Genomic DNA, 15374 nt, shown 5'->3' on the forward strand with positions numbered 1-15374 from the left:
ATCCGGCTGAGCCAACCCAATACACAGAGTACACGTTTTTAATGGTGGTGTACATAAATCATCACCTGCCATTTTGAGTCATATTTGATCTTTTTCAATAGCATTAGTATATACAGGTGAATCTCTGCAAATCTTTTTGAAGGTTTAAATCATAGCTTTCAACTTAAGAGGTGTGTTTACATTTGTCCTCTTTGAATCATAACGTTCTGCCAGTGCTTGGAGTTCCAGGTTATGCAAGTGATTTTCTAGTTGCAGGAGTGCTTTCCGGTAACATGTGCTGTCTTTAAGAAGACCAGGACTCTTCCTAGCTTGCAATACAAAACAATCTGTTAAAGTTCCCTTAGGCTAATCAAAAAGGCAAGTCTGCAGAGAGGCTGGGAATTATCAAAATTTTACAATCTCAGTATAACTGAATCTGAGGAATGCTGTCAAAGTTGGTTTTCCTGCCTTAATGTGTCAGAAGGGAATTAAATAACTTGATAATGGTGATGAACACTTTTTTTAGTGCTTTTAAATAATCAAAAAAAGTTAATGATAGCAGGGGAAAATAAAAATGGGACTAAATCCAAAGGCAGTAAGTTCTCAGTGCAGTAACATGATTCTCACAACAGTCCTTAGAAAAAAATTGGAAGCTCATTCGGGATGAGGGGCTTGCTGTGATGGATAAAAAAAGCAGCCTTTTCTTGCCTGAAGATGAGAATCTACGCGAAAAAGGAGACTGGAGCCAGTTTACCCTATGGCAACAAGGTAAAATGTTTTGTATTTCTTCTCTTTCCCCAACTTCACTTTCTCAGCTTACTGTAGTATAAAAAGGAGTAGCAACACGGTCTTTTCCAGAAACATTTTTGTAACCACTGAATCTGCAGAAGAAGGAAACTAAGAAAAGAGTGTCTGGGACCTGTGTGACAGTGAACAAGATTTCTTTATTCTAAACTATGTTATCCCCAAGCACTTTTAACAATCCTTTGAGGGTAATGCTCTTCTGGCAAGGCTGCTAACATTTTGCATGGTAATGCATGGAACAGATCAGCCTGAGGGAAGACGAGAACATAAGAGAAGGGCGCATCCTCAGTATTGTGTTATCACTTAGGTGAGATCTGTCATTCAGAAATGGTATGAGCAAAAAAATATGACTTTAATAAACCTGCTGCCCTGTCCCTCGGCTGTGCAGTAGGAGGCCCAACTATCAGAATGACCTTAAATTCTTATAAGACTCTGCATATGAAAGAGCACTGTAAAATAAAATACTAAAAGCAGCTTATATCAAAAGATAAACTGGTGTTGAAATGGTGTGATGATGCTGGTATTTTTCATCTTTTTTTTTCTATGCATCCTCATTAATGGTTATGCTTTTAGAATAACCTGGTCTTCACAAATAATCTAAAAGTAAAGATGTGCAGGCTGCTCTCATATTGCAGTGTGTGAGTATTTCTGTTTCACAATCTGTAAAATGAAAATAATATTGGCCTGTCTTTCAGTGTCAGCTCTTCAACAGCTTTGTCGCTCTTCTCCAAAGCAGAAAAAAAAAGGAAATGTTTGTTCATTGCTCTTAGCAATGCTCTGTCTGTTGTTTTCACTAGGAAGAAAAAATGAGAATGCTTGTAAAAGTGTTTCGAAAACGTGTGCTTTATTGGAAAGATTCCCGGAAGCTACTGGCTGCAGAAGAGGGCAGGTACCTGGCAAACTTCTTCGTTTTTGCAGATGCCTAGTACTGGGAGCAGGTGGTTTTAAGGAATGTGAATAGAGGGATGCATGACCTTGATCTATTCAATAATGCCTCGAGCACACAATGAATTTAACAGTAAAAGTATGTCCAGTTTTGGCCTTCAGCATATACAAGGTAAAATATATTAGCTGAAGCCCTTCTACGGAATCTTTAGTTTGAGCCATTTTGCCTTGTATTCACTGGGACTGGGAGCTTGTGGTAAGTGAGTAGTTATTTGCCATGGCTCAGCCAATATGTAACAAATTACCAGTGACCTGGTCTGAGTCACAGCTAACTCTGATTTGAGCAGGAGGTTGTATTAGGACCTTTCTAACCTGAGTTTTTCTATAGTTACTCATGTCTGAACTTTCCCAATCTACCTCAGCCTGACTGCGTTATACAGAAAGAAAGTCACCTTATAGAAGCCAAACAACAGCATTGCTGTTACATGCTTCTTTCCTAAAGGTTAAGGAAAGAAATTTTACATCCATAAGCTGTGGCCTCGGGTGCCAGCAAGGTTTGTTTCAAGTGCCTGGTCTACTCAGGTACAAATTGACTTAATTAAAACATGCAGAAGACTTACATGGCATGGATCAATACACGTGCAGCTGAATGAATGGCCCAACATAGATGTCACATGATTCTGTAGGATGGAATTTTTCATTATTCTTTATTTTCTTTCATATTAAAGTTACTATACTTTATCTGTAATGACTACATGAGAACAACCTTCACATTGCAAAATTAAGGATACAAAAGTTGAAAAACACAGTGCTGGCATAATCCTAATTCAAAGCCTTGGGAGCAAGTCTTCAAATTTTTTACCACTCTTGCTTTTGATGTGCAGAAGTGCACTAGACAGCTACTGTTGTGGGAAGGAACAAGGCTATTGTTTCACTTATTTGTTGAAAAGCTGGTTGTAGTAAATATAATTGATAATATAAGCTTGATGTGGCTAAGAGCAAGAAAACTGCTTTCTGTGGTGTCCACCGCCAAAATAGATCTATCCCAGAGAACAAATTTTCTTTGAGAGCTATGGTTTTGTTCATTATTTTTTCACAACCCACACATTATAACCAGGAAATAGTTTGCAAAGGCATTGTGTGTTCACCGCTATACCTGTAGTCATGTGGTTTGAACATATAAAATACAAAATAGTGTGAAAAAATGGTGCTCTAGAGTTCTTTCACATCCAGTATTAGGGGATGCCTAGAACAATTTTAGATATATGCTAGCCATGTCTCAGATTCTTACCGTTAAATTAAAAGTACCACCTGATCTCTCTTCATGTACTGAAAGACTTGGAAGCGGCGGGAACAAACAAAATTGGGAAATCAAGAATTCTGTGGTAGATAGACCCTTTGGATTCTTTGGTCACCTTGTGTATTGACAAAGATAAAAAGAAACGTAAAAAAATTCACAATCTGCTCAGTGCTGCTGAGAGGCTATGTAGAACAATACCAAGTGATCATATTACTAAAAATTATATTGTTTTTAAAAAGGTCAGTAAACTAAAAGTAGCACAGGCAGTTTTAATTCTGGGCATTTCTTAACTTTCTGGAGTTTTACTTTACAACCATAATGTAACTAGTCACTAGTTCATTACTTTATATACACTACTTGAGTAGAGCACATTAATATAATTCACAGACATACCTAGACTGCTCTGTGTGGACAGATAAAATACATGGCAGTAATCCTTCTGTAGTGCTGGTATATTAGCATTTTAAAATGGTATATTAGTAGCTGTCCTGCATAGCCAGTTATTTGCATTGCGTTAGCATCTGACAGGGCAATCAAGTTAATGCATCTCAGTGGAGCAGAGGTGGTGGATTGTTTTAGCATCTATGTTCACTGCAGCCACTGGAGCTTATCGCTTGCTGTCATAAGAAACTGCTGGTAAGCTGAAACTGCAGACGGTGGGAGCGACAAAGGGATTAGACACACTACGCTGTCTTCTGCTGATGTTGTTACAGTTGGAGAGTGCACGACACCTTAAACCCCATGATTTATCAAAGTTACCCTATCCCATGCAGATGTGCAGATTTCTCAGTTGAAAAGATGGTTTTCACCACTGTCATGCATTATTCACACTTCCTAATCATAAGGTTGTTGTAGAATCACAGAAAGTTTGAGATGAGAAGGGACATCTGGAGATTACCTAGTCCAACCCTTTGCTTAAAGCATGGTGAACTAAAGCAGGTTGCTCAGGACTATGTCCAGCCAGATTTTGATGCCTCTCAGGATAGAGACTCTACAGCCTCTCCAGGCAGCCTGTACCAGTGTACTGTAAAAATGTGGGGTTTTATGTTTAAATGGCAATTCCTATATTTCAATCTGTGTCCACTGCCTCTTTGCCTTTCGCTGGATACCACTGAGAAGAGCCTGCTTCTTTCTTCACTTCTTCCGTCAGGTATTTATATACATTGATAACATCTCCTCCTTGAGCTCTCTGTTCTCCAGGCTGAGCAGCCCCAGCTCTCTCAGCTTCCCCTTGTACGCCAGATGATCCAGTCCCATAATCACCTTTATAGCCCTTCACTAGACTTACTCCAGTACGTCCATGTCTGTCTTATAGTAGGTAGCACAGAACTGGACCCAGTACTCAGGATGTCTCACCGACTCTGAGTAGATGGGAAGGGTCACCTCCTTCAACCTGCTGCCAAAGCTTTCCCTAATGCAGTCCTGGAGACTGTTGGTTTTCTTTGCTGCAAGGGCACATTGCTGGTTCATGTTCAAATTGTTATCTCTGAGTACCCTATAGTGTTTTTCTGGGAAGTTGCTTTCCAGACAGTTAACCACCACTTGTATTGGTACCTGGGGTTATTCCTCCCAGTGCAGAACTTTACACATTTCTGTGGAACAGCAGAAGATTCCTGTTTGCTCCTTTTACTAGCCTGTCAAGGTCCCTATGAATGACAGCCAAAAAAATGTAGTATATCAGCCATTCTTCTCCAATTTTCTAACATCTGCAAACTTGCTGAATGGGATGTACTTTGTCCTGTGATCTGAGTCATTTGTGAAGGTATAAAACAATATTGAACCTAGTACTGAGCCCTGGGTACACATCTGATGAGTGGCCTCCAGATGAACTTTATGCCTCTGATCCCAGCTCTTTGAGGCCAGCTGAATTGCCAATTTTCAATCCACCACACTGTCAGCTTACCTAGTTTCTATTGCATCGGTTTGTCAGTGAGGATATTTTTGGCTAACAGTGTTGAAAGTCTTACTAAAGTTCAGATAAACAATATCCACCAATTGCCCCTCATCCACCAAGTTAGACATCTCACCATACGAAAGTGGTAATGCACAACGTTCCACTTCCTAAATTCGTGCTGAGTGCTCCCAGGCATCTTCTTTTCCTTCATGTGTTTGGAGGTGGTTTCCAAGATTATTTTACTCCATCACCTTCACACAGAGATCGAAGTGATTCTGACTTGGCATATAGTGCCTCAGATCCTCCTCCTTGGCCTTCTTGAAGATAAAAACAGCATTTACTTTCTACCAGTCCTCAGGGACTTCTGCTTGTTGTCGTGACCTTTCAGAGATTATTGAGTGTGGATTCACGGCATCATCCAGCTTCTTCAGCACTCAGGGGTCGATTCCATCAGGCACTGTGGACTAGTTTGTTGATTTTGTTTAAGTGTTTCCGAACCTGATCCTTCTCTGCTGAAGGTACGTTGCCTTTGCTCCAGTCTTTCTACTTGTCTCTGGTGCCTGGGATTACTGAAGGTCGGTCATACCAGTAAGGACTAAGCAAGAAAGGCCTCAGCCTTTTCCATGTATTTTGTCATCAGATCTCCTGCCACATTTAGCAGCAGGCCCATGCTTGCCCTAGATTTCTTGATGTATTTGTGGAAACTATCTCCAGCTTCAACACCAGGAGAGATTTGATTTCCCTAACCTCATCCCCACATGCTTAGAGTGTCCCTACAGTTTTCCTGGGTGAACTGGCCCTGCTTCCACCTTCTGTATGCTTCCTTTTTGTGTTTCAACTTTGTCTGTGTCACCATGGGATGAACCATTCCTGAGTTTGGGCGAGGAGATACTTATAAATCAACCAGCTGTCGTAGACCACTCTTCTCTCCAGCACTGTATCTCATGGGATTTTTCCCAGCAGATCCCTGCAAGTCTGCTCTCCTGAAGCTGTGGGTAATAATCCTGCTTTTTGCCTTTCTCCCTCTGCTCATGATCCTAACTACACTACCTCATAGTTGCTCCAGCCAAGGCTGCCAGTGACCTTCACAGCCATGCTGTCATCTGAGAGAGGCCAGTCAGTCCAGCTAAAACAGGTCTTGTATCTCCCGTGGTCCATCCTTTTAAATGATAAGAGTGTTTGTAAGTCTTTCCATAGGGAAGATCGTATTTTTATGATTGTAGGTAGGTGAAAATTGTTTTCAGGTTGAATGGTGAATTCTGGTTGCTATAAACAACATAAAAAAATGTGCTTTTGCACACATATACTCACCCTGTAGGACATGTTTTTTGTAGTACTGAACACCTTTAGGACATGAGAAAGAGCTATTGGTGCTGAGACTCAAACAAAAGGGGACGTTGCACTTTTGGCCCATAGTCAAGGACGAGACATAATGAAGTCCTGAACTCCTAGAAGTAAGGTTGTGAAGCTGAACGTGTTGAAGGCTTGCCTTTCTCTTCTTGTAGATCAAATATTCCATCATGCACCCAGGGACTCATGTCTGGCCCCACACAGGGCCCACCAATTGTCGGCTAAGGATGCACTTGGGCTTGGTGATACCTAAGGAAGGCTGCAGAATTCGGTGTGCCCAAGAGAACAGGTATGGAGGGGAGGGGTTGGGGCTGGGTATTTTTTTTTTTTTTCCTACCTTCCTCAAGGCTGAAAAAGGAGTAGGACTGCATATAATAATTTATTTTTTTAAAAAAAAAGAGAAGTGTTTTACTGATCCAGAGGTGTAACACATTTCATTAAACAGGGAATTTTCACCCTAACTCTTGATAAAAACACGTACATACCTGATCTCAAAAAATGCGAGAAGAATCTCTGGAGACAAAGCTGCACTTTGCTATGGTGTGGAAATAACAGTGGGTTTAGTCCACAGAGTCTGTGTTTCCTTCTAGAATGCCAGTCTAATCTAGTTGCCAACAGAGTTCCTGTGTTTTGATTTTAGAACTCATTGCTTGTTCAGCAAAAGCTAAGACTAAGACATAACCTCCATTTTCACCATCGTGACAGAGTACTCTCATATTTCTGGCAGAAGCTTCCGCCCTAGCTGGTATTACTTGTGCAGTTAAAAATATTCCAGTTGAAGTTGATTTCAAGGTGAAGACATTTATGAAGTGTTTGGCCCAATTTGTTACACAGATTGCAAATTTCTTTGAAGTGCATTTTAAGTAAGAATTCTTGGCCCCTTTGCTGACTTAAAGAGCAGTTTTGTCTTTATTGGCTTGGAGAAAAAACAAAACAAAAGAAAAAGCAGTAGCTTATACATTTACAGTCAGGGCATATACTTCCCTGGAAAATATGAGAAAATGTGGTAGTTTTTTGTACAGTATTATTAAACACAGACAGAAAAATGTGTTATTAACTGTATTGCCTTTTTCTTACAGACTTAGTTTTCTGAGACTTATGTGAAATTCTAATGATGCTTAATAGGTGTATGTATATTTCTGGAAGATTCTGTGTCTAGTTTGCAGCATGTTGAGTGCAACAAGCATTAATTTTTAATTATTTTCATGGTAGTAATTTACACATATATTTGATATTGAGAAATGAAACGCCACTCATCTACATGTCTGAAATAGCAAAGATATTTTTCATTAACACTTGAAAACAACTACAACAAGAAATGTTTAGGATTTTTGAGGAGCATCCAACTGTTAACGTGTGAATGAAGTGGTGGTTTTGACCTGCTGCTGAGAGAGCGGGTATCCAGCATTATGGCTGGCAACCTTCTTTGCCTTAAATCAAACAGAAGGAATAGTCCCATGGAAAACGAGCTCAGCTCCCTCCTTGTAACTACGCTCCCTCAAAGCCAGGAGTGGAGAAATGCCTGTTGCTGCTGGTGTTGTGCAGACAGAGCACTCCAGTGTCCAGGCTCCTGAACCTGGCTCAGCCTTATACATCCAACTCACTCATCTGAAATGCAAAACCTTTAGGAGCTGAGTACAGCTTGTGCTGCAGTGTGTTAACTTCAGTTGCTTTTGGCAAGACCTGTACATCCAGAGTCAGAGGATTTTCCCTGAATGCATTGAAAGTGTGTCTACTGCTGGCCACGAAAAGTGTGGGTTTTTACATCCCTTTCCCCTTGAGGGAGGAGGTGGATGAACTGCTGTGGGAGGGAATGCTACCAAGAGAAACTCCTACCTTGGGCATTCTCTGTTCCTCCCCTCCTGGTGATTCAGAGCAGTGGTAAACTGGTGGTTTCAAATAGGAGAGCTGGCTCAAATGTGAAAGTTAACATAGGTCAGGCCTTCTCTGGCCCAGTCCCACTGCTGTGAGTATGAGAACACAGAAACTATGAGAATTCTGTGCGTGGTTACCCCTGTGCCACCCAGTGTGGGTGTTCAGAGGGACAACGTTGCAATACAACTCATAGACGGGCAACTCGTCTCTGTCTAGCACTGTGTTTTATTCCTTCACTTGGACAAAAATCTTTCGGCAGCTGCTGGGAGCTGATGCACCTTGTTGTTATTCAGTACCGCTATAGTAATTTTAGGTTGTTAGGCCATTTTAAAGTCCCAACTCTGTAAAGTGTAGGGTTCGATGGTGGGTAAATAAGATCTAGTTATCAAAACTGAACGTCTCTGTCAGACGAGGTAATCATGTTTTGAAACAAAGGCGCAAAGTTACCGCCTTATGCTGAAGCCAGTCCAATATCTCACCTGTAACAGGTGACAATAAAGCTTTGCAGGTGATGTAGAAACTACCCCAAAGTGGCTCAGCACAAAATCAGAGTAATATGGTCCCCCTATGGTCCCCTACGAGGTTTTTCTCACTGTAAAAGCTTCTGGAAAATATTTTTTTGCATGCTAATGGTGGGGTTTGTAATCTATTCAAAAGGGGCTAATAGTTCTGTCAACTTTATGACTTTTTCTTTGTTGTGCAAAACAGCCCATCCCTTTATGATGCAAATGGTGGATCCTGGGTTTTAACCTCTGAAGCACTTTATCTGGGAGCCTGGAGGTTTTATTGTTCTTAACTGAGCTGCACTTTCAGGCTATTTAGGGCAGGATTTTTCAGGCTTGGTTTAACTGGAAAAAAAAAATAAAATAAAACAAACCAAAACCAAAGCCAACAATGACAACAAACTCCCTCCCACTAACAATACAAAACATTACAGAAATATAAACAAACAAAAAACACAAAAAAAGTACTGCTATTCTATACCTCATAAAATTGACAGAAGCATTGATTCTTCTGACAGTATCTTCCTTCTACGTTGCCTCTTGCTGTTGTTTTTAAATCTGGTAATTTTGTTCATTTTTTTAATGATGGAGGTGCTCAGAACCAAGGCACTTTGAATAAATTGTGTGTATCCTTTTTTGTGCCTATCAAAGGTACAGATCTTGGAAAAGTACTGCTCTTAAAACTTGGCTTTTCCATGCTGTAGTGAACACTCACCCTGGGTATTTACATCAGTTCAGTGATCTGCTCTGCATAAGCAATACTTGACAAAAAGTGCTGTTTTAAATTATGTGGCCTTGTCCTTCCAGTTCAGTTTCAGCAGTACAATCAACCCAATGTACACTATGGCATTGCAGCCTTCTATTCCAGAAAAAATCTTTAGACTCAGTGCTCTGAATGCATTCATGGGACGAGACTGTTAACATTCCTGAAAGTTTAAGCATGATCAGCACCTAATTCTGTTGTTGCGATTTTTAGAAAAAGCAGATTGATTTAATTTAATATGCTTTCAAACTGTATGACCGGTCACTCCCTCAGTTTCCATCACTCATTATGCATGTATCTAATTAGAAAAGGAGAAAAGTTGATTACTATACCAGTTTTATACCTCCTCCCCTGCTTATTGGACTCAACTCATTAAAGGTATATAAACAAAAAATATTATAAATGTCTGAATGTGTATGTGGGCATAACTATGCAGAGTAAGGGGAAACAATCCCTCAATCATATGAAGATCCATTAGACTGATCTTTTTTGTCTGTATTTTATTCAATCACTGGCGCAGGTTGCCCAGAGAGGTGATGGAAGCCCCATCCCTGGAAGTTTTTAAGGCCAGGCTGGATGGGGCTCTGAGCAGCCTGATCCAGTGGGAGATGTCCCTGCCCATGGCAGGGGTGCTGGAACTAGATGATCTTTAAGGTCCCTTCCAGCCTTGACAATTCTATGATTCTATAATACTCCAATCTTTTTGTAATAGGTAGGGAAATACTGACTGTGCAACATAAAATGTTTAAATAGTTCTCATATGTCGAAGAGTATCTCCAGTGCTGATATATAGCTTGCCTGCCCCCCATAGTGCACTAAACCTTGCTCTTTTTTGTGTTGTAGGACCTGGGAAGAAGGAAAAGTTCTTATTTTTGATGACTCATTTGAGCATGAAGTATGGCAGGATGCTGAAAATTATCGCCTGATATTCATTGTGGATGTGTGGCACCCGGAGTTAACAGCACAACAGAGACGCACTCTTCCTGCTATTTAAGGAGTTCCTTCTGATGGGCAGAGCAGAGGAGCTTTAATTGGAGTATGCAGATAGGATTAATGTATCCAGCATATGAAGGGTACAAGTTTTGATAGGATTAGAAGAGATAAGGGTGACATACTGCAATCACAGAGGACTTGATTTTAAAAAAAATGAGAAAAGAAAGAATTTTTTTAAAAGCGCCATATTTTGTTTCATCCTGATATAGCACTGATATATATTGTTTTTCTGGCTGCAAGTTTGAAAATACAAACCTTTGTCAGCTGAAGAGCAATAGGTCTGGATTTTCAAACTGAGGAATGTGCAGATGTTTTTGCCATGCCTGTATTATGTGTACAAAACCAGTCAGTCAGTCACTGGCCTGGCCATATTCAGGCACAAGATTTGTGATTTTGTCTGGAAAATGCTTCCCAGACTTTTTTTCTGGGAAGCAATATGTAAGATATTTAAAAACATGTGCACACAACTAACTTTGAAAATCAATATGCGATTGTAATGTTAGCTGCTTTAGACATAGAACATGTCCCTGTATTATCAACTGTAGATAATGTGAATGGTTTATGTGTGTTTTATATTTTTTTGTACCTGAGTAACTGTATTTTTCTAGCATAATTAGGAACAAATCTCCCTTAATCAACCACTATTTTTTAAAAAACCAATATATATATAGCTGCCTCTCTATCAACAGAAGGAAAACAGTATATATGAAAAAAAATTCCTTTTTGCCAAGCGTGGCCTTCTCTTGCCTTCCTGGAAATGCAAACAGAAACTTGCATAATCACCTGCTTAGTGAACCTTTGTTCTTCTAAAACAAGACAATTCTCTTAGCAGGCAACCTTCAGTTTGATAATGTGATTTTGGAAGATGTTGAGCAAATGGGGCATCTGTAGGCTCAGATCTTAAAGTGCTGAACAGTTCTTACGATTATGCGGTGAACTGCTGCTTTTTCTTATCGTTACAAAAACTTGTGTTGCGATACCTGTTTTCTACCCAGCAAGCGGGCATCTCCTTCCAGGGGCTCCTTCTAGCCTGCCCTTGGGTGGTCATTCAGCAGAAAAAGATATATGAAGAACAACTTCTGCTTTGGGCAGAAGGACAAAGTCTAACTTGGTTGCCTGCCAGCAAGCAGAGCAGGCAAAGAGCTTCAGGTTATTAACTTGTATTAACTTTTGCTGCCAGAATGCTAGAATGATCCTTTAATTTACCTAATGAGTTTTTTCTTGTCTTGAAATGTATGACATAATGCTGAAGTAGTCCTTATCCCAGTATTGTTTACAATATGCTCTATATTTGCCATAAAGAATTTACTATATGGTAAAAAAAGACCTGTTTTGCAGAAAGAAAACTGGTGGGATGTTTAAGCAATTGACCAGTCTTTTGGGTCTGCACTGTTTAATAGGAGATAGAGGGTGCGGGACCCTCTACTATTAACTTCTAAGAACACTAATAGGAGAGAGAGACCCGAGGATGCACTTCTGATGTTTACGGCTGCCTGTTATCTACTCGCCCATGAAATTGAGTGGGTGTGGGTAGGTGTGCTGGGATGCTCTGGGCTTGTCAGAAGCAGCGACGTCGTTACCGAGGGTTGTGAGAGACAAACACTAAGAAGGGATATGCTGAGGTTACTTGGTCTCCACACTTTGACTTTGTTGGCCAAAAGACACTGGACAGTCGTCCTACTTGTTTAATGCTCAGCGGTTTTGTACTGCAGAGGCTACATCATGGTACCTAAGTATCGTGACTAGAATGCTGCATTTGCTGAAGCAAAATACAGATGAGCTTTGCATTCCTATAAACTGAATGCTTTTCAGATTCTGTATTTTACTAGGTAATTAAATCTTGCAACACCATGTAACACCTGGTGATTGCACCACAAATTAGTGTAACCAGTTTCTGGAGGTGTGCACTTTAATTTCGTTTTTGACTATTAAACTGATAAACCTGCTCTGATCAAGAGTGAGTTTTAGACAGCTGTAATAATTAGGCTTTAATATGTTGTCTCTATCAAAACACCATATACAAGGAAGTAACAGTTCTCAGTTAATCATCATAAAAGCTGAAAAGGTTTAAAAGTTTAATGCTTAAGAAAATATAAAAATACTTTTGGAGAGCTTTAAGAGAATCATGTGCAAAACTGGAAATAAGGTACTTGCTGTGGGGGGGTAAAATACTAAAAAAATACTAAAAAAAAATTGTAAATCTCCTGATAGTTGTTTAGTAAGAGGCTGTATTTTGTATCTTTGTAAAGTGATCAAGCAGTACAAATTATAAACTATTTTGTAGTTCTCTAAAACAAAAACATAGTTTTTAAAGAAGAAATCAAGAACTGTTTAAACCAAAATTTGTGGCTTAGGAATATTTTTATTAATGCTGCATTTTCATTTTTATAACTCAGAGTAAATACTACAGGAATGGTAAAAGCTTTGGAGCTTTATGTACAAAAATGTGTGCCATCCTTCAGATTGTTTCATTGTTCCTTTGAAGGCTTATACTTTATCTTTTCCAACTGAAATTGGCAAATAGATAAAAGTAATCTACCCAAGATATGTACGTGTTGGAGTCGCACTGTTTATTAAATTGCGTAGTGATATATTGACCATTTAAAATCTTAAGTGCCTTGAATATAGAAAGGTGTATTATGGGTAGCTCCTGTGACACTGAAGTGAATTTACTCAATGCTGGCCTGTGAAAGAGCTGAGAGCATATCTTGTTAGGTACAGTTACATGGGGAGGATATATATGTATATAGCAAACTACAGAAATTATGCAGTGAATAAGTGGTGTATTATTTTAGGTATTCCTGTTTGCCAACTGATTCTTTCATCTTGAGAAAGCTTTCTTGACATTGGAAATACTGATGGGAGAAGTGAATGGAAGTGCTTTTTAAATAGAGAACCATTGCAATTGAATTATTTTTTTTCTTTAGATTTATTTACAGAGAGAAATGACAGACAAGGGCAATACAGTGTCCTGTTTGTAAGGCAGTATGTACTCATCAAAATGTTAGGAGGTGGATTCCTCTCTGCCTGTGTTTACCTTGCTTGCAAGCACAGAGTCTCTGCAAGATCCAACAGTTAAATACAGTCATCATGGAGTTATATATAGGGCATCATATGTATGTATTCATGTCACAGCTAAAGAAACTAAATAAAAATAATCCTCTGTGAGGTTTAATCCTCAAGGACTAGATTTCAGTGATATTTGCACTTCGTGGGCAGAGCAAGTCCCACTTGAATGATCTGTGACTGTAACTGGTTATCAAAAATATTCAGTGGCAGTGAAGTGTGTTAAAAGAGAAAAATCACAAACCAAAATATTTTTTCATGAATGCTGCAGTATAATAGCCAATGTCTGTCTTTGTCTGTTTCTTTACTTTACGCTTTAAGCAAGTTCTCTGTGGCAAATCCAGGTGCCTGTGAGCCTTCATGAGCCCGTGGAAGGGACCTGTCTCCTGTTACCAGGGACTGACATCCCAGTTTTCTGTAACAGGTGGTAATGTCAGGGGAGGGGAATGGAAGAAACCCCAAAGATAAATGGACTCAGTCGTCTTATTTGTTTCATGTTCCTGAAAGCTTCTGCTGCTTTTTCTGATTCCTGTGTTGCCTGGCTGGGACCATCCACTGCCTTAATGACTGGCTCTCTGTCACAGAGACCGGGCTTTGTATCAATGACAGGCTGCTGCAGAAGGTTAGTCTGAGTGAGCCTATTCTGTGCAAATACTAGTGGATAAATCCCAGGTGCATTGATCAGATCTGGCAGGATGTCCCTTCTGCTCTGTGCAGGCATAAAATGTTGTGGTAGATAAAAGGCAGCATTGTGTTAGCCCATCTATTAGAGCTGACCATATCCAGTTGAACTATACCGTCACTTATGAATTCAGTGGATGTTCCAGAAGCACATTAAAAACTCTTGTGCCCGTTATCATCTCATTTTATATATATGGTTTACACTGCTACCTTTGATATGTTGTTGCCAACCACTTGTTCTATTAAATTGTCAATGTATGGCAATTTAATTGAAGACTTAAGATGTGTACAGTGGTTGTAACGATTTTAGGAAATAAAGTCACTGCATATGCAATTTGATAACAATTTTTCTTTTATTTCTTTAATCTGGTTTCCATTTCAGTGAAGGGATGGGACTCTCTTTGCAGCAAGAGCAAATAGAGAAATAACAAACTGATCTTTGGCATTTCAGTTCCTCTATTTTTCCACATTTCCTTTCCAGCAGAAGCTTGTGCTGAGTAATTAATTCTAAGTTTTCCATTTTAACCATGGCCCGCATCCGCAATCGGCATACCCTTCTGGCTACACCTTTCACTGACTGCAGGAAGGAAGGGGGTAAATGGCTCTGCAGAGCTTTCATTTGCTGTTGTGACCTAAATGAAACAATCTGGATTGAACCATTAATAGCTGGTGAATGTGTCCAATGGGTCTCCCTAGCACCCCCAGCGCACACGCACACACACATGCACACCCACATGTCTAATATGCTCCTGAGTTGCCTGTGGAAAAACACATTGTTAAAATTAAATAATTGCATTTTGAATCGTGTGCGTCTGCTGCCCATACAGCTCATGCCACTTAGCTGAGTTTTACAAGGGCTTCAAAAGTTAAGAATAGTTTTTGCTCAACACCAAAACATGACCTCCTGTAAGCAGTATGGATGACACAGTCACAAAATGTCATGTAGGATGGCATGATGCTGGCACTGTTTTTTTTTTATTTTTTAATGTAAAATCCTTCTGTAAAGCTTGAGCACTCTCTGGATGCTGCTTTTTCTTCCCTCTGAGCCAGACTGAACTGCTGATTACAGTGCAAAGTTTACATTTGAGATGCTTTTCGTTAAAGCGCACTTAACCTTCACTTCTATAAAATTGAGCGTGCCTGCTGGAGTCTTCAGGAAAACTACTGGCACAACCTGGTTTCTTTAAACAGAGAATGCAGTCCCATTATTTCCGATACTTAATGTCCTAAGTCAGAGGAAAAAAAAAAAAAGAAGAAATTATTTGTATATGGACAGACTCC

General features: G+C 39.8%; 1 protein-coding gene across 1 annotated transcript; it reads left to right on the top strand.

Moving 5' to 3' along the window:
- The first annotated feature begins 600 nt into the window (after window positions 1-600).
- LOC104273824 (aspartyl/asparaginyl beta-hydroxylase-like) lies at window positions 601-10500 on the top strand. The gene is made up of 4 exons (XM_009869267.1): window positions 601-747; window positions 1581-1672; window positions 6368-6501; window positions 10197-10500. Exons 1-4 carry the CDS (start codon window positions 660-662, stop codon window positions 10345-10347), a joined length of 465 nt encoding a protein of 154 aa, XP_009867569.1. The 5' UTR covers window positions 601-659; the 3' UTR covers window positions 10348-10500.
- Window positions 10501-15374: the final 4874 nt, after the last annotated feature.

The sequence above is a fragment of the Apaloderma vittatum genome, unplaced genomic scaffold (assembly GCF_000703405.1).
Source record: "Apaloderma vittatum isolate BGI_N311 unplaced genomic scaffold, ASM70340v1 scaffold21125, whole genome shotgun sequence".
NCBI lineage: Eukaryota > Metazoa > Chordata > Aves > Trogoniformes > Trogonidae > Apaloderma > Apaloderma vittatum.

Excerpts from the sequence above, each read along its gene's own strand:
- LOC104273824 (XM_009869267.1), top strand. The coding sequence starts at position 660 with ATGGATAAAAAAAGCAGCCTTTTCTTGCCTGAAGATGAGAATCTACGC. Across the intron at positions 1,673-6,367 it reads CTGGCTGCAGAAGAGGGCAG|ATCAAATATTCCATCATGCA; the intron begins GTACCTGGCAAA and ends CTCTTCTTGTAG. Across the intron at positions 6,502-10,196 it reads CGGTGTGCCCAAGAGAACAG|GACCTGGGAAGAAGGAAAAG; the intron begins GTATGGAGGGGA and ends TTTGTGTTGTAG.